This window comes from Numida meleagris, chromosome Z, assembly GCF_002078875.1.
Source record: "Numida meleagris isolate 19003 breed g44 Domestic line chromosome Z, NumMel1.0, whole genome shotgun sequence".
Lineage (NCBI taxonomy): Eukaryota > Metazoa > Chordata > Aves > Galliformes > Numididae > Numida > Numida meleagris.
In genome coordinates, this window is record NC_034438.1 from 57011147 (window position 1) to 57033433 (window position 22287).

The 22287-nt window shown below is 41.3% G+C and overlaps 1 protein-coding gene across 12 annotated transcripts in view; it reads right to left on the bottom strand.

Moving 5' to 3' along the window:
* Window positions 1-20446, bottom strand: part of RHOBTB3 (Rho related BTB domain containing 3) — a 31366-nt gene extending 10920 nt beyond the window's left edge. For 3 of the 12 annotated variants that reach the window (XM_021380643.1, XM_021380642.1, XM_021380638.1), the window contains exons 1-8: window positions 19952-20445; window positions 19586-19802; window positions 9027-9219; window positions 7063-7214; window positions 5021-5132; window positions 3873-4238; window positions 2313-2425; window positions 1099-1210 (exon numbers count right to left, since the gene is read on the bottom strand). In XM_021380643.1, coding sequence (XP_021236318.1) covers window positions 1099-1210; window positions 2313-2425; window positions 3873-4238; window positions 5021-5132; window positions 7063-7214; window positions 9027-9219; window positions 19586-19802; window positions 19952-19953 — 1267 coding nt within the window. In that variant the 5' untranslated portion in view covers window positions 19954-20445. Of the gene's footprint in view, window positions 1-1098; window positions 1211-2312; window positions 2426-3872; window positions 4239-5020; window positions 5133-7062; window positions 7215-9026; window positions 9220-19585; window positions 19803-19951 lie in introns of all 12 variants that reach the window. The other 9 variants (XM_021380647.1, XM_021380646.1, XM_021380641.1 and 6 more) reach the window with 5 other exon arrangements.

Here is a 22287-nt window from a genome sequence, read left to right on the forward strand (position 1 = left end):
AATATTATAGGCTCCCATGCTGCTCAAGCATGTTTATAAGCTGGAAAGCTTAGAGCAAGTCTCAGTATTCAAGGAATTAGTTGCAAAATAAAAATATGTTTGCCTGAAAAATGACTATACTATACTGAGTGTCAATTAGCAGTTTCTCAGTTTTACCATAATTGTGATTTTTGAATCAGTGAAAAGTCTTGGAAGATTTATCAGATATTAAAAAAATAAGTCCACATTTTCTTATTGGACAAGTGCGCTTTTTTTAAAAAAAATGCAAGTTGAGTCATCTGGCAGTAATTTTTGTTCTGTAAAATATGCAGTGGTAGTATGGTTTCATCACATTCCCACAGGGCCTCTCTCAGGAGTAGGTCACTGAGCTGAATTGCTCAGGTCGTTAGATTCAACATTAGGATTTTGTTCTCATTTTCAAAGATTTTTTTTTGTTTTTACTACATTATTAAACAGAACATTTAGAAAGAATCTGCCTGCCCCCGTCTGCTTATTTGTTGAGAGACAAATGCTTAGTATTTGGCTCTGAGACTTGAAGCTAAAATAATTGAACAACTGTCTAACTCTCAAAGACCATTTCTGCATGAAGACTGGGCATGAGAAAATCATTAGCATTTAAAACACAATCTAATTCTTGTTCTCACAAAAACATGCATTTTTAGGTTTTTTTTTTCTAATCTTTTTTTGCTTTTAAGGGTGAAGGCATTTTTAATTGCCGGAACAAGTCATCCATGAGACTGCTGTACACAGTGCAGAGATGTATGCTCTTTACAGACTAAAGGAGAGCTAAGGGCTGCTCAGGAGTGTCTCCTCATTTTGCCAGGCCTACCAGAAGTATGCATAAACCTCAGAGGTACAAACCCTACCAACACAGGCAGACAGCACCAGGCACAGGCTCAACAAACTGCTGAGAGCAGACGCTGACCCAAAGCATCCATTCAGATAAGTGCTGTTGATAAGCAAAAAGCAGTGGCAGGAAAGTGCATGCATTTTCTCAGTTGTGACTTTCATATAGATGCAGTGGAAAATACAGTTTCTGCCACTTCCCACTTCCTCTCAGAGAGGAGAAGTGTTGGTGACAGGAAGGAGCAGCAGTACCTTGTATTGTGAAGATGACATCTGCCAGGACAGGCGTATTAAAGAACAGCCTGAGAGAAGTATTGTACAGCCGCTTTATCTGGTGAGATCGGCAGTCCCGCAAATTGTTTAACTGCAGATTAAATTATCAACGAAAGTTGTCATGTACAGTTGCCCACAGAAAATAAAATGATTACAAGACATCATTTATGTGGGGAAACTAACCAACAGTCTTTTACTCTCTGCTTTATGTAATCCTACCCAACAGCATCCTTCACATCTGTAACACTGCAACTGTCCTTATCATTTCAGCCCCAGGCCCAATTCATTTCTAGTCCTCGTAGTTTTGCAGAAAAAATTTTAAACACAAAATAAAAGTATCCTGAAGGTATAACAAAAGCCCTAAAATCAAAATATATGTATATATAAAATCCAACCCCATCCTCCCCCCAAAAAAAACCAAGGAAACAAATAAAAAATAACAGCTCAGGCTTATTATCCTGTATGTTTTCAGGGCTTTTTAAATCCAAACCTGTGAACAGTTTATCTGCGGATGCTTAGGACTGACAAGCCTACAACTGAGAGATCAGAAGCTTAGAATGGCTCTGTAACTTTGGATCTTTACATTGTTGATCTTGATGTCAAGATAAGATGACTTCCCATTTACACTGACAGAAATACTGTGCACAAGTGCTGTAGTATTGGGAATATATAAAAGCTGTATGTAAATGGCTGTTATAACTACTTCTACATTGCAACTGTCTATTGGCACAATTAACGATGTAAGCAATATTTTAGTGCAGATTCACTTGCTGAATCAAATATCCTAAGTAATTGGCAGATTTCTGCACCGCTTTTATAAGGGAAATCAACTCTTCCAATCCCCCACAGAAGCAAAATTTCTGGCACATACTCAGGAAAGTAAAGCTCTCCTAGACAGCCCTTACTGCATGAGAATTAGGAACATCATCATATTGTTAGACAATGTGTGAAGCTATAAATAAAGTAGTCCTGTTAGGAGACCAACTTACTTATGTTCTTTTTGCTGGTTACATTCATTCAGCACATTACTTCAGAATCTCTATGTTTCTGTGTTGTAAATTCATATGAACAACCTACTTAGAAAGCAATAGAAGACTGTGTAAACTAAACTGAGTGTAAAACGCAGACTGACAAGAATTTTCTAAGAACTTCAGCAACTATTTCTACAAGTTACCCCAAGTGAGTTAATGTACCTTTCCTGGAGTTTTCAGGATACATTTAACTTTCTCAAGCACATGTTCAGTTTTTTCAGAATCTTTCAACTTCTTTTTTATATCTTCTTCTAATCGATCCCACTGGAAAGCACCTGTCAGAAAACCAGGTAAAGTTGTCTTATAAATAGACAAGGTATGGGACTCAGTAGGCAGAGAAAAGTTGTTATCAATGCCAAAAACATCCTGCAGATATTACATTTTTTGCACATAAATCAGCTGGATATTCATGCTTAGGAAATCAAAGATGCAGTTCTGCCAGTCATTATGAGTTACAGATGACATATACAGTGATGCTACCAAGTATGGACAGTGTGGTTGAGGCATCAGGACTCTTTCCTGTCTCCTTCCTGTGTAACCTACTCTGAGGAAACTGCTTTAGCAGGGAGACTGAACTAGATGACCTCTAGAGGTCCTTTCCAACACCTATGATTCTGTGATTCTGTGATCTCTTTTGCTTTCAGAATGGATTTCCATGATTCCTCCCATCTCAACCATCACATATTGCAGGAAAGCATTCAATACTGAATATTTCACTATCTATGAGACTTCCGTAGCATCTGAACTGCTTTGTAGGTGTCTCAACCAGGAAAGTTCCATGCACAACCATGTTCTGAATACTGGTAACTTAAAAAAGCACATGGTTTGCAATGGAATTTCTTTCTTTCTGGCTTTCAGAGTCGAACACATGATACTCTATTATGTATCTCAATAGCTTTCTTTCAAAAATTAGTCTAAGCTAAAAATTTCAAAAAATGGCCAGAGTTAAAGTGGCCTTCTGATGGCCTGTGAAGGCTCTGAAGGCCTGAACTGTCAAATATTATTTATAGTAAATAACATTTTTGCCAAATCTGAACTTCAGTTCAGGTGACAGCAGTCAAAGGAAAAAATACAAAAGCACAAATTTTATCCTTGTACACTTTGATGTGGTAAGTTTCAAAGGCTGCTGGAGCTTTTTGGCATCTTTCAGTTGTCTGGATAGCTAATCTCATTTACGTGAGATCACTGCCTAGATTTAATTCATAGCAAAATACATGCAATATATAGAATTGCTCTGCATTCAGACCGGTTATCACTGTTTTCTCTGGAGTGGCACCATATCTAGAAGAGAAAATAAGAAAGTTTTACCTCTGAAATGCTTCATTCTCTTCTATGTGTTCAGAGTATGCAGTCAATTTAAATGTTTTTAAAAATTATTTTAAAACCCTGAAATTTGAAACTATCACAGATTCTAGATTTTGATGGTAATGCTTTGAAATATTCTTGTTAGCTTGTAGAAATTGTTAAGTAAAGTACTGAGCTTAATTTTTGTTTGTTAGATCAGGAGTGACAGCTGATTTACTTTTTAAATTAAGTGTAGGTAAGGGACTTCTTTCATATGCTGTTGCTAATTATCACAAGGGATAAAATAGGTGCAGCATCGTGACATGACATGGCCTAATGACAGCTAAAGCAAGATTCTTCAGTTAATGCACATGCTCCTGCGTAGGACATTTGCTGCAGCAGCAGAACTGAGTAGCTGCGCCCATTCTCATAGGGTACCTGAGTAGATGAAGTGCAGGATGTCTGACAGACATGAGCAGAAGACAGAGTCCTTAACGACCACCCTGACAGGCACACTGCATGGCGGCATGCCACGAGGAGCGGGAGGTCCAGCCCCGGCCTCCACCGCAAAGAGGTTCTGTGCTGTCCGCAGGATGGAGGGGTCGTGGATGTCCGCGGGACTCTTCACATCAAAGAGCAGCATGAAGACATGGCTCACTGAGCACAAGATGACCTTGTGGGCTTCCACCACTTTGCTGGAGTCTTCTGAGTAAAAGGCCACGTCTGCACACTGGCAGCAGAAGAGCAAGTTGTGCAGGTCGGAGTCGTAGTGAGAGGCTTCACCTTTTAAAATGGGCATTTTTTCTGTAAAAGTTAAGAAGCTGGTCTGTAAAATTGTGGCACTTACTACCTATAGAATATTTTCTCCCCAGAAATCTGATCAAATCAAGGACAATTTTTGAAAAAAAATTGTTAAGAAAATATCTTACATGCAGTTTGAATACATTTAGTAAATTGCTCTAACAGTGGAAATATCCAGTAGAACATGTTTAGGAAAAGATGTCTACCCTCTTAGAAAACCTCTTAAAGCACCCAAGTTCAAAACGAACCTTTGCAGTGAATCCCAAACCTCATGATCAGAGTGAGTTTCTAGTAGCTACAAGAAAAGATAAATACCTACTGAAAAGTAAACACTTATCAATAATTTTTGCACTGGATGTGTGTATCAGATGCTTAGAAACTAGATGCAGGAGCTAAAGTGCAGCTGTACACACTTTTCCCTTGTTTTATTTTCAGCAAATAAAAAATTTGCTGAAATCCTAGAACAACAAAGCATTAGCTAACAATTGCCTTTACAATTTATCTGTAAAGCTTTTACATAAAGTTTATACTAGTATGTACATTCATCTTTTTTTTGTCAAGTGCATGAGAAAATGACACCTATTAATTTTGTCTAAAATATATTAAAGTCCACCACAATGTTATGCAGTTCTCGCCACATTAATTAAACCAGCACTAAGAGCCCAATTAGAGCAACATAACCAGAATAGCTGATGACAGGTAGCACAGCTCAGAATAATTACCACAAAATGTTAATTGCTTAAAGAACACTACACACACAGCAGAGACCAGACATCGGCGAGCACCTGGCTGTTCCAGCTGAGGTGGTTGCACTCGATGGCACTTCTGGGTCTTTTTTTTTTTCTTCATTTTTTCAGATGACTTCTGATTCAAACTTTGGATCATAAAATATTCCAGCTAGAACATGAAGCATACTTTTAACAAGTCCTATTAATTTAATAACAAACTAGACATGAAACTAAGAACAATGAGGGGATGCTATATGGAGGACCGAAGTAGCTGCCATTACAAACAGTTAACCAGGTTGCCAGAGCCCTAGCACTTCTTTATCAAGCAGTGTAATGTGCCAAACTTAATTGGAATTAGCATAATATAAAGGATTATTTATTCAAATGGCAGTGTTTTTTTCCTTTTGCATTTAATCTCCTCAAAAATGACATGCACAAAGATATTCAATTTATCAACTTTCAGTGGTTGCGAATTATACAATTACGGAGAATAGTAAGACTCAATGAGTAATGGTCAGGTGCAAGTAATGGAAAAAACAAAACCATACATGAGCTCTTCAGCTTGCAACAAACAAGCACCACACAATGCTGTAATGTATATGTGTCCAACCCACTAGTTTTATGTTGTAGTTGCCCTCCTTTTTTAAGGTTTTAATAAAAATATTAAAAAAAGAAGTTTTGTTACTTATGTACATTAACTATATTGTATATTTTATATGCAGCCTGAGATTATTCCTCTTCACTCAATGCGGCCCAGGCATGCCAAGAGGTTGGACACCTGTGCTGTAGTGTGCCTTCTGGAAAAGTCATGTTAAAATACGGTCTGTGTGAGCAAGGTTTGTTTTACCACAGCACACAGCAAGCATGATCACTGCAATAAAATTTTACAAGAGCAAAGAGGGGTAAAGGGCGGCTTGGTTCAAGGTAATGGAGGTGTTAAACACTTCTAGCATCCAAGGTGCACACAGTGCTTTATAAAAACCAGAGGAATATTCGGTTTGGACAAGATGTTCAGAGGATTCTGTGTTTTTAATCAGAAATGAATGGATCTGATAAGAACTGGCTTAACCAATCAACCCCCATGGAAGCACACTGTGTTATTACATCAGGGACAGACATAAAGATCATGTGAAATCACTGTATGAAAACAACTGCATTTTTTTCTTCAAACTCAAATGCTACCAGGGAAGTAAATATATGATTAAAAAAAAATGCTGTTTGAAACATCTTATAAAACTGAAAACTAAATATTAATGTGAAATAATTTTATGGAGAAGACAAATAAGTCTGAAAGTTTGAAACCGTGCAGTGGATCTCCTTGCACCCAGGAGAATGCAAAAGGAAAATGGTGGCTACAGGTGAAGTGTATTTAACAAGCTTGTCAGCTTCTGCCTTATTTGAGTTTACTGCAGCTGACACCAGGTTCTGCTTGGGATTAGAATCGTTGAATCATTAAGGCTGAAAAAGACCACTAAGTTCACCGAGCCCAACCATCAACCCATCCCTACCATGCCTACTAATTCTGTCTCTCTGTGCCACGTCCACACAAGTATAGAACGCCTCCAGGGACAGTGACTCCACCACCTCCCTGGGCAATCTGTGCCAGTGCATTGCCACTCTTTCTGAGAAGAAACTTTTCCTCATATCCAACCTGAACGTCCCCTGGCACAGCTTGAGGCCATTCTCTCTCATCCTATTGCTTTTACCTGAGAGAAGAGGCCAACCCCACCTCACCATAACCTCCTTTCAGGCAGCTGTAGAGAGCAATAAGGCCTCCCCTGAGCCTTCTCTTCTCCAGACTGAACAATCCCAGTTCCCTCAGTCTCTCCCCATAAGACTTGAATGTGAACTGAGAGACTACAAGGATATGCTAAAAAATCAGACACTTTAGCAATCTTATCATTTTCATTTTACAAGCAGGACAACAATGAGGGATCAAGAAATAAAAGTTAAAAAAAATAATAATCAGAATATCTTAGAGTTATCAGGTTGGAAGGGACGTATGGAGGTGACCCACTCAGCTGCAGCTGAAGCCCAGGTCTGAGCTTAGTGTTGGATTGAACGGTGCCACACTGAACACAGCACGGCTTGCCACTCACCACGCCTCCAAAGTACTTCTGTATGTAGAAGTCATTGAGAGCATGCAGCTCCAGGTAGGTGGCTCCGAACTCCTTGGCCAGCTGAGCCCCCTCGGAGGTGGTGACGCAGCTCCTCCTGTCAAGGGTGCACAGCGGGCACGTACAGGGCACTGCTGGGAAACAGGGATGCGGGTGAGCCATTGCACTCCAGCAAATGGAATACTTAATAAAGAGCTGTAAAGATCTTCTGCTCAGACAATAACAAAGCGGGAAGTGGAAGCAGTAATTTGCCAGTAAGAAATCTATAATCACAGCTTAATGAACAATTTCTTTGTAATTAGTTCAAAATAGTATGCAAAATACTACACAAAACCCAGCTTATTCTACATTAGCATTGTTTTAAATACAATTTACATTCAATTTAAATTCAATGCAAGGCAGAGAAGTGAGTAGGACTTTCTGAAATCTGCACAGAAGTCAAGCAAGACCTTCAAAAATCCAGTTTGGGTTGGGACCTGCGTGTCCTTGTGTCCACGTGCATTGTTCTGGTCTGCAGGTGCTGCCATTAGTTACTGTCACCCTCCAGCCTGTTGCAGTGCGACCTGTCCTTGCAGCACTCAGAAATGGAAAATTTTCCACTGGCAGTCCTGCCTGCTGTGAGCACGTACATGCAGCAGACTATGACTTATTCACATATATTTTGCATATTCTTTAATGCCAAAATAGGTGTTTTTGAAGATTATAAAAAATCTGATAAAAATCTGCTAGCCACCTAAGCGCAGCTCTGCTTAATGCCTGTAAGAACTCTCCTGTAAAAATGTGCATTCAGATACATTGCATTTGCTCTAGACTAGTTTCCACTGCTCTGACCCATGGATAGCATGCATTAACATAGCCTTTTTCATTTCTTTTGGCAGCAGCATTTGCTGCAACAAAGGATTAAGCTCTTAGTAATTGTGCAAGCAAGCTGCTGTGCTCACACATACTGCTTGGAAACAAAAGGGCTCTCTGTGAGCCCAAGCGGGTCACAGCCAGACCTCTCCCACGCTGAGGCTGGACAAGGAGGGAGGCAGGGAAAAACTGGACAGGGAAAATGCCAGCAGCAGCCCTGCCAGGCTGGCAGGGACCTGTGCTCCAAATAGCAAGAACAGGTAAGAGGAGGAGCTGGGGAAGCCCAGAACCACCTCATCAAGACCTTACCTCTTGAATGGCGGATTTATTACCCTTGTATAAATCAGAGCATAAAAACATCTTGTTACTGTCTGTGGTTTACTAAAGGCAATAATAGTAACAATAATACAGATTTAACTGTTATTGAGCTCTTTAAAAATCCTTTCTCCATCACTGAGCGAAAGGATATGTAAGTAGATTCTGGCAAAACTGAATATTATGTCCACAGAATATAAACCTCGTGTTGCTTAACATTTATGTGTACTTTACAAAACAAGTGTCTATAGCTATGTTCATAAATCATCCTTCACTCTTAGCAGGTGGGATGCTTGGAAACACTTGTTTTAGTGAAACTTGTTAAGTAAAAGCAACTCACACTCAAGTTTGGCATTCACCCCTCACCAGAGGCTGCAAGCTGATACACTGAGTTTTAATGCCGTGTGCTAGAGGTACATGACACCTGCAGCACGGGCAGAAAGAGCTTGTAGCTATAGAGCTCATCTTGTACGCTCAGACTCATGCCTCTTAATCCCAAGTGATAGATTTAATCCCCATGCATGATGACTTCACAAGAGGAGTCATTGCCGAGGTCAGAGCAGGATAGAAAGCCTTTTGTCACCACGGTTAATTAACCATAATGTTCCCGCCTACATGCCAGCCTACAGAATCACAGTACATAAGCGTATTACTGTCATTCTGACAGACTAATTGTTTCTGTTAGAGACCTGGAAAAGCAATCAGCTTCTACTGAAATTACTACATATCTCACTTCCAAGTGATATTTTAACTATGACTTCAGCAGATCGGATACATACCGTTTTTCCTTGCACCAACAGCAGAAATTATTACTGGAACTGAACAGTGGTTTAATGCCTTTTTTATCATTGGAACATAACTGTCCTTTAAGTCTTGGAATGAAGTCTTGTCATTGACAGAGTATTTAATCACAATAATATCAGCTCCTCCAATGAGACTGCGAGAGGTATACCAGTCACTGTCAAATATATCCTAAACAGAAAAGATATTGATCAAGAATCCTGCTGGCTACAGACGAAAAGATGAACTATTCAATATTCTTTAATGCAAGATCTTAGAGAAGTACTTTGAAGCGATATTCCAATGTTGTATTTGAAGACGTGCAACTAAGACCAGAACTGATACTTCATAATTTGGTTGTTTAGAAAAGAAGTTATTCTAATTGTCTTTATCTAGGAACACACGTTGCAAGAAAAAATATTGCTGTTTTTGTTACTTAACTTACAAATTTTTGTATTAAGGAAATAAAAGAAGTTTCAGTTGTACAAATTTATTACTTTAAATTTCATACAAAATCATTAATTCTCAAAATATTTTACAGAGCTCTGTACAGAGCACAATACTATATACTTAGGAACACTTCAACACAAGATTCATCAGCTGAGTGTAATTTTTACCGACTTCAAAAAGACCTCCAAGTAGAAACAAGTGTCAATATCTTCAGTAGAAGGATCTTAGTCACATGACTAATTTTCCTTCTTTGACTTCCCATTCAATTTACAATTACTCTGGGCTACAAGAGTAAGATTTACACTTCTAAATTATTTTGTGTCCAATTAATTTCCAAATGTGTTACATCTACATGTAATATGCAATTATTACTTATGTATTTGTCATTTGCATGGCAACTGTAATTTCAAATTTTCTGCATTTTCTAGTGCTAGTTCAGAAATACCAATAGCTTTTCACATATGCACAATTGGAAACTTTTGAAAGGAAGAAATCTGGAAATTATCCACAGAACAGAAAATCAACTCAAAATGCAAAAATAGTATCACCTTTCAGAACAGTTCTACACAGCATGAGGCTAACCTAGAAGAAAAGATGAAGCTGAGAGGAAGAATGGAAAGAAGCAATGGTAAAATATGGAACATGCTGAAGAGAGGAGTAAATGGGCACAAAGGAAGTGACAGAAGAACTGGACTCAGACTGAATGGGTCAGACATAAGAACATTACAGTTAGGTACCAAAGAAATGTATAGATTATTAACATCAATAGGTGAAGTACCTTTCATAGTCAATATAGTTATTTTTGATCACTTCAAAAGAGGCACTGTTCCACATCTGTCTGAATAATTAATACTGTCTCAACACTTAATCAGAAGAGGTAGCGCAAACTTGATGGAAGTCGATAAATCGGCAAATAGTTGCCTAGATTGTCTCTGTACATCCTACCCAATTTAGGTCTTGTCTCGACAAAGAATTAAATCATGAAATAAATTTAAAACATAAAAGGTATTCCTATTAATTTCTTTAGTAGATTTTTTTTTTCTGGAATAAGAGAACCAGTGACAATTAATGAGTTATTAAGAACAGCTGTTCTATAATGGTTCACTATGTTGACCGGAGCTTCAAAAGTGCTGGTCTGTGTGTGTGTGTTTTTCTTTTTTTTCAGTCAACTCAGTTAGAGACTATTATAATCCCACACTAAAGAAAACGTTCATCATGGTTTAAGAAAATTCTCCTCTCCTCTCCTCATCTAGTCCAACATCCATGCTACAGTCCTGTATGCCCACCACCAGCTCAGGCTGCCCAGGGCCCCGTCCAACCTGGACTTGAGCACCTCCAGGGATGGGGCACCCACACCTTCTCTGGGCAGCCTGTGCCAGAGCCTCACCCCCCTCTGAATAAAATATTTCCTCCTAACACCTGATCTAAATCTCCCCTCTTTTAGTTTAAAACCATTCCCCCCTCGTCCAATCACTATCTGCTTGTGTAAAATCAATGTCCTCCTGTTTATAAGCTTCTCTTAGAGTTTAAAACAGTTAACTTCCTTACACAGCTATTTTGTAGTGTGGTCTCATCAAAGGCCTTATACACATACCTACACGTCTTGGCTTCAGTCTAACTCTGGCATATGACATAGCTATTGACCCTCAAAAGGGCAAAGTGTTTTATAGCCTCCTGCTTGGCATTTAACCCATGCAATTTCCTCATGGGCTCCTCCTAGGTACCAAAAGACCTTCGAATGCCATCTCATCCAAACCAAAAAGATCCATATTGCTACACAGAACACACTTGCTTCAAGGTAAATATATGAAGTTAACACATTAACTTTAGTACCTGTGTAATAAGACAACTGGGTACAATGCTTTGAGAAAGTCAGCTAGATGGGCATTCACAGAACCTGATCAAATTGCCAGGAATAGGAACAGGAATATTCAAGGGGCAGCTCTTACACTTTTTAGCTGATAAAGGTCTCAACAGAAACATTTCAGTAGGGTTGCCTTCATTTAATACACGAAATCAAAAGTTCAGTGAAAAGTAAACACAAACCTAAAAGCATTGCAGAATACTTAGCTATTACATTTGAAAGATAGAAGGCATGCCTGTTGCTTAGCAATTTCCTTCCACCTGTCTGTGTTCTAGCCCAGTATGTTTGCACACTGTTACTCCTGTGATCTTGAGGATGACCGGCAATATTAGCAATGACGACTTCGTGCACTGGCGCACAAGTACACAAGAATTTCAACAAGCTCAAGCATCAATAAAATAACATTTATGGAAACTTCTTACAAAATGTAATAAGTAATTTTTTACATGTTGTTTTTACATGTTGTTACATGTCTGTTCATGGTTTGTAGGCCCCTCCATTTTTCAACAGACCTAAACCTCTGATGCACTATGGTATCATTTCATATCACAAAGATAGATTTTAGAAATATTTATGAGGTTTTGTGAACATGAATTCAGGAATCCTTCCAAAGAAAGAACCATCTCTGATCCTAGGACTTGGCTTTAACCTAAGGCTAGTCCTGAGCTGCTGCAGAGGGCCATCACTGCAAAGCACTCTGCACCTCCAACCTGACACCAGCCCTGTCAGCTCTGGACATGACACAAGCTCTCTAATACATACATTCTGCTCTGGCCATAGCCCTCATCTCAGCTCTCCAAAGAGACCATAGTCCAAGAAAAGACCATCATGGAACACCTTCCAACTAGTGACAGCTCTAAGCCTCTTCTTGTTGGCGAGAATCTCAACGTATTTTGTGCTTGACTTGCGTTTGACTGCAAAGTTGTGCCATTAACATTATAGTAGCTTAAGAAGTCAATATGCAGCAAAAAGAATATATACACTTTTCCTTTTGAAGGTGATGTTAATAAGAAAAACGTTGTAGTTTGGACAACGAAACAGCAAGGACAAGAAAACCCAGCCATTACCTTGTATGTAATGGGGTAAGAACACTTTCGTGTCTCTGTTTCTGCAGATGTGGCAGAATCCTTTCTGAAAGCAACTGCACAAGTGCATGAATACATTTCTTTGTTGTTGAACTATTAGGAAAGAAATTCTTATGGACACTTAGTGCAGGCTGTAGCAGATTTTTAGGTGTGTGTGGCTGCACATTGCAGCAGGCTCGTGAAGGCCTGCAGTTTCCTCCACTACCCCGTGCCACCACTGTTTGTCTCTGCTAATCCTAAAAAGAAGCATTTTAGCAACGTTGACAAAATTCTGGTGGGGATGGAATCCACTTTCTCAGGAAAAGAGCCAGCCCTGCGCATATGCAAGAAGGTAGAACGAGGCTGGATGCACCAAACCAAAGCTTCGTGACACCCGATTTGAATTATGCTGCACAGTTTCCCTAAACTCTCACACACATCCCAAAGCCCACTCTTGAAAATGGATGTTACCTGTACAAACACAGAGGAGTAAGACACATTCTCAGAGGTCTTGTTGCAATTATTTGTATTTTGCACGAAATGTAGAGTATTTCTTTCAGATTACTGCTCTCATGGCAGGGACAATTCTTCAAAAATGTCTCTGACAAAACTAAGGGGTTTTTGCACAATACATCACCAAGACAGAGTATCTGGAGCTATAGCCATGTTAAGTACTTCTTAGTTAGCAGTTTGGGGACAGTTTTAAATTGCAGAGGAATTTCCTTTGATGATGAGTAACACTTCCGATTCAAGAATAACCTTAATTCCAGGCTCTGTCTATGACACTCACGTAGCAGCTACTTCTCATCACACTTCCTGCTCTTGGCACAACCTACTTCCCAAGGCAGACATTCACAAAAGGACTAAGTGCATAGCCAAAATTACTGTAATATGACCTTATAAATTGTGGCCATAGTTCTGCTGCTATTCCTCTTGGGACTCACTAGAAAAGAATCTGCATTCGTCCCTTATGTGCCTCCAACTATGTACCTCTCTCACAAGATATTCTCTCCACTGGTAAATCATGCTTCTCAAGCAGTTATGTTGAAAACAAAGCCTTTACAGGCAATGAAGACGTGATTTTCCTGCAGAATCACATGGCTCCTCTAGAGGACAATAGTTGCTTTGTCATAAATAATTTATGAATGCCTTTATGGAATTGCAGTGAAATCCACTGTGCCCTTGCAGTGCCCACTCTCTTTCCATGAGCCCATGAGTGTCCCACTGTCCACTTAGCCCAGGATTATCTCCTACAGCAGCAGCAGCAGGGCATGGGACCCTGGCCCTGGCTGTGTCCCATTCCCCTTGGGTTTTCCTGGGGTCCCAGATGGTTACACTATGGCTATTGGAAAGCTCACCTCTGTCTAGGATCATGGACTCACTTGCCATTAACCAAGCTTTCTCTGCATTGTTCTCTTATAAAATAATGTAAGAATATTTGTAAAAAGAAAAAGTACGGAAAAATAATTTACCATGTTTTGAACACTTGTTGTAAACTGCCAACATCAGACAGAAAAGTTTAAAATGACAAAAGGCAACATACTAAAAACCAAAAAGTTCCAAGCTATGGTTTTGTACAAAAGCAGCAATATGACTGGATTTTTAAAAACAATTAATAAAATTAAAAAGCAGATCAGGTTCCTTTGACCTCAGACATACCAAGGGCCAGCCAGCCTAGCCAGAAGGTTGAGCAAAAGGATGTTGCTGCAAGGGAAAAGCCAGATAAGTGCACCATGGATAACACTGTGGAGATAAGAAACCTAGAACAATTCAAGGAAAAAAAGGAAGAAGCAGGAAAATGCAGTAAGACTAATGGAAAGACACTGTGGAAAAGCCAACGTTTTCTAAGAAAAGGCAGGCATAAGCACAGCACATCCCACTGCATCTTCTGCAGGTTCATGTTCAAGCACAAAGTACTCCTCAAACTGCAGCTGCTTTGTTGTCTTCTTACGGAACCTACTTGCTATAGGGAACACAGTGATGTCAGAGATTATCCAGAAACGGACCATTTTTTATGAACTGGGAGAAGCAAGTTTCTGGAGGTATTGTTTGCTGAGGAAAAACAACAGGTCACTCAGACAGAAAAAAATATGAAAAGGAGAGTACAACCCCTACCTGGAACTGAAATGCTCCAATATCCCTACAGTACTGCTCCAAACAATGGATGAAAGGACAAGTAATGCAGGCAGGGAGTGTACTCACACTGTCATTCATTCTGCTATTTATTTTCCCAATTCAATGAATAAAAATATGAATTATAGTTTCTATGCTATGCTTCATTCCAAAGCTGATTAAGATTTACTTGCCATCTCTTACTGCGGATTTTGTCTGCACTTTTCGTGCAGTTTTTACCTGTACATATGCAGCATTATAACTAAATTCAAAGTGACAGAGTTTCAAACCACACACAAGGCAACTCACTTCCAAAAACTGTAAAATCTAACATAGCCACAGCTTCCTAAATAAAGCAACCTTTTCTAAAGAGAATCTTAAAATTAACCTTGCAAATTATTCTTTGCAAGTTTCTAACTCCCATTCTGAGGTTTACGAAAAAATAAATACATTAGAAAACGTGTGACATCCTATTTCAACATGCTTTATGAGAAAATATGCAGTAGTGGGGTTAGCACACATACGTTTTCCCTTGTTCTTCATCTCCCCATACCAGGTCTGCATGTGTTGTCCAAATGTGTTCCAGCCATGTCAGTCTCTAAGGAATGGTCTGCTGGTGCATCTGTCCCTTGCACGTAGGAGGTATCAGCACACAACTTTGCAAACATAGTGGACACAGCAGGACACAGCGATATACCCAGCACCTGACAGATGAAGATCAGTGCTGTTTTGGAAGCACTGACATTTTGCTCCCAGACTTTGAAAAGCATCCTCCCCAGGATGCTCTCCTGCACCCTGCAGCTGCCACCAGGGTACAGGTCTCCTCACAACATGCTGCTGCTGTTTTGTGCATTTGTAAATATGATTTTATCCTTGTAATTTTCTAAGAACAGTGATATCAAAGATGGTAGTACCCAGTGCAGGCAGTGAACATATTAAAAGTTCCTGGAGGGGTGAAACAGAAATGCTGTGTGAAAACAGCAGCTCTAGCCTCATGTTAGGTCGGGAATATCATTCCCCAGAGCCTGTCTGTAACACCTGACAGAAGTTACCTGTGGACAACCATGCCCAAGAAGCCCTGCTTCCTTGCTGGCAGTTTGGTAGCCACCTCCAGTCACCAAATACCACAATCTCACTGTTGAGCTGCTGCTCAAGCTGCTGCTGTTCCCAGGATAACAGTGCTACCACACACATGTTGCTCATTGCACAGTCCAGACCTCTTATGTTTCTCCAGCCCAGCAGGCCCAGAGCACTTCAGCAGCTGTTGAAAGACCCTGACACAACCAAATCCATTCAAAGAGATTTACAGAATGCAGCAAGATGCCAAGAGTTCAACCAACCCCACCTGGGCTTTTGACTCCAAGAGGAGTCAGAGACATGCACACACCAGCAGGCATCGTGGAGATGTGGTGGGATGTCTCCCATGACTGGAGATACATGCTCTTCAGGAAGGACAGACAGCGAGACAATGAGGTGCCATTCTCAATGTCACTGACCAGCAGAAGTGTATGGAACACCGCCTGAGGAGCAGATGATAGTTTATGGGTTAGGATTAAGGGGAGAGCAGGGACAAGTCACATTACAGTGGGGATCTGCCACAGGCCACCTGATCAAGAAGACAGAGCAGGTGAAGCCCTCTACAGACAGACAGGAGTCTTGTCATCTCCAGGTGATAGAGGGGTCAATGAGGAGAGGTACAATGAGGAACCTCATTGTCATCAACAAGGAGAGAAGCTTGCAGGGACTGTGTAGCTCAAAGGCAGCCCTGGCTGCAGTGACCATGAGATGGTGGAGTTTGGGATCCTTAGGGCAGGGAGGAAGGCATACATCAAGCTCACTACTCTGCACTTCAGGAGAGCAGAGTTCTGCCTCTTCAGAGAACTGCTTATTGGAGTACAGTGGGATAAAGGAAAGAGATTTCCAAGACGGTGGTTCATACCTAAGGATCATCTCCTCCAAGCTCAAGAGCAACGCATCCCGATGAAGAGGTATGGTAAAAAAGCCAGTAGACCTGCAACAAGGAGCTCCTGGGCAAACTCAAACACAAAAGGAGAGCCTACAGAGGAAGGGTAACACAGGAGGAATACAAAGACATTGTCTGAGCAACCAGGGATCAAGCATGAAAAGCTAAATCTGGGCAGGGATGAAAAAGGCAACAAGGAGGGCTTCTATAATTACGTCTGTGATAAAAGGAAGACCAGGGAAAATGTGGGCCCTGAAGGAAACAGGAGATCCTGTTACTTGAGATATGGAGAAGGCTGAGGTACTCAGCAAATTTTTTTCCTCCATCTTCCCATGCAAGCGTTCAAGTGACACCATCCCAAGTCATAGAATCTAAAGGGAGGGACTGGGAGCATGAAATACTGTCCACTGTAGGAGAAGATCAGGTTCAAAACCATCTAAGGAATCTGAAGGTGCACAGGGAGATGAGATGCAACTTTGGGTCCTGAGGCAACTGAGAAGTAAAGTTGCTAAGCCACTATCCATCATATTTGAGAACTTGTGGCAAAGGAGCTCCTGCTGACCAGGAAAGGGGAAACATAATCCCTGCTTTTAAAAAGAGAAAAAGAAAGATGCAGGGAACACAGACCAGTTAATTCCATCTCTGTGTTCAGCAAGATCATGGAGCAGATCCTCCTGTAAACTATGCTAAGGGATACAGAGAACAGAGAGGTGATTACTGACAGCCAGCATGGCTTCACTAAGGGCAAATCATGCCTGACTAATTAGTGGCCTCCTACAACAGGGCTCCCAGCACAAGAAAGACAGGGAGCTATTGGAGCAGGCCCAGAGGAGGCCACGAAAATGGTCAGAGGGCTGGAGCACCTCTCCTGTGAGCACAGGCTGAGGGATCTGTGCTTGTTCGGTCTGGAGAGGAGAAGGCTTCTGGGAAACTTCATTGTGGCCTTCCAGTACTTTGAGGGGAACTTATAAGCAGGAAGGAAATAGATTTTTTGCACAATCTGATATGACAAGGGGGAATTATTTTAAACTAATAGAGGGGAGATTGAGGTTAGATGTTAGGAAGAAATTCTTTACTCAGGGAGTGATAAGGCATTGCCCAGAAGCTGTGGGTGCCCCACTCCTGGAGGTACTCAAGGCCATATAGGATGAGGCCCTGACCTGGTGGGTAGAAGCCCTGCCCATGACACAGGGTTGGGACTGGGTGGACTTTAAGGTCCATTCCAACCCAACCCATTCTATGACTCCATGATTGTACCACAATCTGTCTCACAAAAGGGCCCATAAGAAAACATTGTAAATTGTGCCCATGATACTTTTTCAGACAGCAAGCTGAACTAAAGAGTGCAGAGGGCAAAGGCAGCTTGCCACCCTTCCATTTGCAGATTCATTGCAATCGGTGTATTTGTATGTCTAGTGCTGGCTTGCCCTAACCATGTGGATTTAATCTAGATAAGATACAAACCTAGGTAAAATGGAAGTTAAGTTCAAATGATAGAGATGGAAACAATGCAAAGCCCACTCCCACTACCTTTAAGCATCAGTAACACATACAAAATAAGAGTCCTTTTCTACAAAGAATATGATGTATTAGCAACAACCATACTTGCGGGACCACTAGTCATTGTTCTCAGCTGTAATGCAGTGTGTCCCAAGCTACAAAAAGAACAGTCCTGCAAGGACTACACTGACATTAACAAACCTCAAGAATCCAGACTACAAACAGCAGTCCCTTTCTGCTGAACCCTAACAAGCAAACAGCTTCACTCAAAACAAAAAACCTCCCAAGAAGTGCAGTCCAACTATCTGAGATGTCTTCAGCTAAGCAAAGAATGCCTGTTGTTCCTCACTGCTCCCCTCCTCCAGCTCCTTTAGCTGAGAAAGGGAAAAACAAGAGGGCCATCCTCAAAAACGTGATGACATACACAACAAGATATCTGTTCAAGGCCCAAGGTGATAACATTTCCAGAAGTGAAGAATCTTGTTCTCTAGAAGGTCAAGTGCACATAAACCAACACAAAAACATGAAAACTACATCTTCAAGCTAGGCCTGCATTTATTTCTTACCCTCCTTTCTCCAGCTATCACTGTCCCCTTCTAACCTCCCTTACTAATTTCCTTTGACATCTCCTATGAAGTCCCACAGCATTAATAACATTCAGCAGCTTTCATTCATTGCTGTGCTCCAATGAATCAAATGAATATCACCTGCACATGACAAGCAGGTGACATGCATCTTCAAAGATTAAAACAGGGTCCTCAATTCCATTTGGTGTCTATAAGTGATTAAAAAAAAAAATCATACAGCAGATTGATAATTGAATCAACAATTCAATTTTCAGATTACAAGCTCCTGAACATGCATTTCTGGAACTCTTGGGATTCCTCTAGATTCCAAAACAAATTTCCCTTACACAGGTGAATAACTACAGGGCTGATTATTGTCTCAGAGTTTTAATTCGTTAAAACTATTAATATTTTTTAAAGGCAACAAACTAGTCATTAAATGTTTTATTAGAGATTACCAGTGTCATTTCTTGCATAATCATTGATCTGTTCATATATGTAGTTATGTCACTTACTAACAAGAGTCCTGATAACATGGTAGAGTGCCAGAACTCTTTTTATTTACCTTCCAATATAAGAAATAATGTTAAGATGTGATTAATAATTATAATAGAATTAAAATGACTTGATGCAGTGTATTTTACCAGAGGTCAAATAATAGAATCTGTCATTTTTCAAAGCTGGAAAATTACTGCCTTTCCAATTTCCCAAGAAAATAATGTATGTTTTATTTTGTTGTTGTCAATAAACATTTTGAAAGAGTTTTTATGATGTAGTGTCACCATTAGTGTTCTTGTTTATCCGTGGATTATTTCCAGTGAAGCTTTCAGCAAACAGCCTGGTTGAAAATACTACCTCCCGGCTTGTCAATGAGAAACTTTCTGCCACACTTTCCAGTGACTACAACACACCTTGGTTACATTTTAAATGAAAACGTGGTTAAAATTGCTGGATAATTGAAAACCGAAAGGTTTTTCCATTTGATCGAGGCAGCCTGCCCCGCTGGGTGCAGCTGCAAGGATCCCGACGGATCTCTTACCCAGAGCGGGCAGTCGTGCACCACCAGCCTGACATTGCCGAAGACGCAGGCTTGGTACTCGGTGGTGACGGGGCTCCTGGCGTGCTCGGCGGACGGGCTGCTGTCGATCTCGGAAATGAGAGCGCTCCTCCTGAGATAGCTCCACATCAGACTCGATTGCTGGCTGTCTTCAGAAAGCACGTCTCTCTCATTCCCGAAAGCTACAATATTAACTGACCTGGAACAAAAACAGTGAGAGATCAAGGGCAGGGGTGAGAAAGAGAGAAAAAAAAATCCGTTTAAATCAAAACCAGCGCGTCAGTCCTTCCGAATTCTCTTCCCTAGCTCGGCGTTAGCACCGCCGATAACCAGTAGCAGAGCACGTACATGATCTCGGATCCGACAGCAGGGCGAGGCGGAGAAGAGCAGCACCGCTGCTGGCACTACCAGCCCCCAGCCCGCTCGGCCGCCCGCTGCTCCATGCCCGGGATCACGGATGCGACGTCCGGCAGTCTTGCAGCATGTCCCCGCCGCGTGCGGCCGCCGGGCTCCGCGCGGCTGCTCCAACCGCCAGGATGCAGCGGGGCACGGTGGCTGCAGCGGTTGCAGCAGCAGCTCCTGCTGCACCGACCCGCTGCTGGAGCTGAACCCCGCACGTACGTCGAGCGCCGGCCGCTCGGTCACGGCCATGCATCCTGACGTCAGCCAGCAAGAGCAGGGCAGACGCAGTGGGGAGGGCGAGCTGACGTTGTGCGGACCGGTGGAGCGCTGCGCGGCCGCGGCGGGCACCGAGAACAGCAGTGGGCTGCAGCGGGGCACCTCTGCGGCCCTGACCTCCTGCGCCAGCCGGACGGGGTGCGGGACAGAGCGGTGCGGAGGGGTGGTCCTGCACGAGCGTGCTGCGCGCTCGTTGCAGTCACTTAACGTGGGGACGGTGGTTTCTTAAATGCCCGTGCGGATTTTCCAGTGTTCCTGTGCTGTTTAAAACACTCTTTTCAAGAAGGATAATTTCTAATGACGATGTGTCATTAGGATGCTCCGAAAGTAATGCCTCCTATTTATTTCCATGGAAACTACAACACAAAAAGCACAATAACACAACTTGATTGAGAAAATTCTCTGCTACAAAACACTATTTTTTCAACATAGTCACCACCATTAGGCAATTCATCTGGATGAACTTATCAAGACAACCTTCATTTTGTGGTGTGACATCTGTATGTGGCCATCTAGAACGTGGTTTGTCTTTCACATCCCTGGTGCCACCGCTGAAATGCACTACCCAGCCCTCACTGTGCTCACATCCACTGTTTGGTCTCCATCAACTTTCAGCAAGCATCAATGAATCTCAGTGGGTGCCACTGTTTCTTCATGGAAGAATTCAGTGACAAACATTCATACACATCCATGTCAGACGCCGTTCTGTCAGACCGCCCCTCTGTCACACAGCAACAACATGTAATGGGGTACTGGTGGGAAGGCTCAACCTCTACTGCTGTACCACCAGCATCCACCTTTGATGTCATGGGCCAACATCATAAAATAGGAGGCATTGTTTTTGGAGCAGTCCTCCTAAAATAAACACTAATGCAATCCCACTTGAAACCAAATTCAGCCTGAAATTACATGTTTTCAAACCAATACTGCTAAACGCATTACTGTAAGAAACTGAAACAGAACACTTTACAAGATAAATGAACTCCCTCCATTAGGTGAACACATGCTGCAGTTAATCCTGCAGCCAAGAATTCATTCAGAACAGGTCTTGTTAGGATTATGAGCAGAATAATTAAGAGAGCTTTGCTTTGCAACAGTCCTCATTCTGAGAAAGTACTATTCCACTGCTGCCAGAAGTGGGAGGTGGTGATTTGATCACTGCCAATGTTTTTATTTTACACTGATGGGCCAGACAAAGCACTGGTATCTGACACATACTAATGAAGACAGGCAGTAATTTTTATATTTTTATTATAAATTCTTCAGGACCTACTGAAGAAACAAATGAAGAAACAAGCAAACAAACGGAATATTTACCAACATTTTAGTATCCTGCATCTTACTTCATTCCAGTTTTTCCCACTATTCTAGCTTTGTTTAGAAAACTAAAGGACAAATGACAGTCAGGGATTGTTTGTTTGTTTCTCGTTTTCTTTTTCTTCTTTTTTTTTTTTTTTAATTTTGATTCTTTTTCTTAGGAGCGATAAAGCTTGGGCAATCAAAGAAAGCCATTGCTTTTTCCCCAGATGGTTGCCAGACTCTGCTGCATTGTCTTCCACATCCAAATCGTTAACAGTGTCCAAACATTGGATATTTGAATGTTTGCTTCATCGGAGCCAATCCAGATTTTCAACCGTGCTCATTAATATATTTTTTGAAGGGCACAAAATATTCCTTAGAATCCTTAAAATTGATCTTGTAGTGGCCTAGATCTTGAAAATGAGGACATATTTGATAGAAAAGTTCTTTAAAACACTTGAGAACATAACCTACTGTAGTAGGTACATGTACAAATGTACATGTATGCACACTTACATGTGTATATGTATATGTAAAAACATAAACTATTCTATGGTACTATGATGATACATGCAGACATGTACACACACATATGTAATTTTAACAGCAGCAAGTGGAGTGGAGTGGAGTGGAGTGGAGTGGAGTGGAGTGGAGTGGAGTGGAGTGGAGTGGAGTGGAGTGGAGTGGAGTGGAGTGGAGTGGAGTGG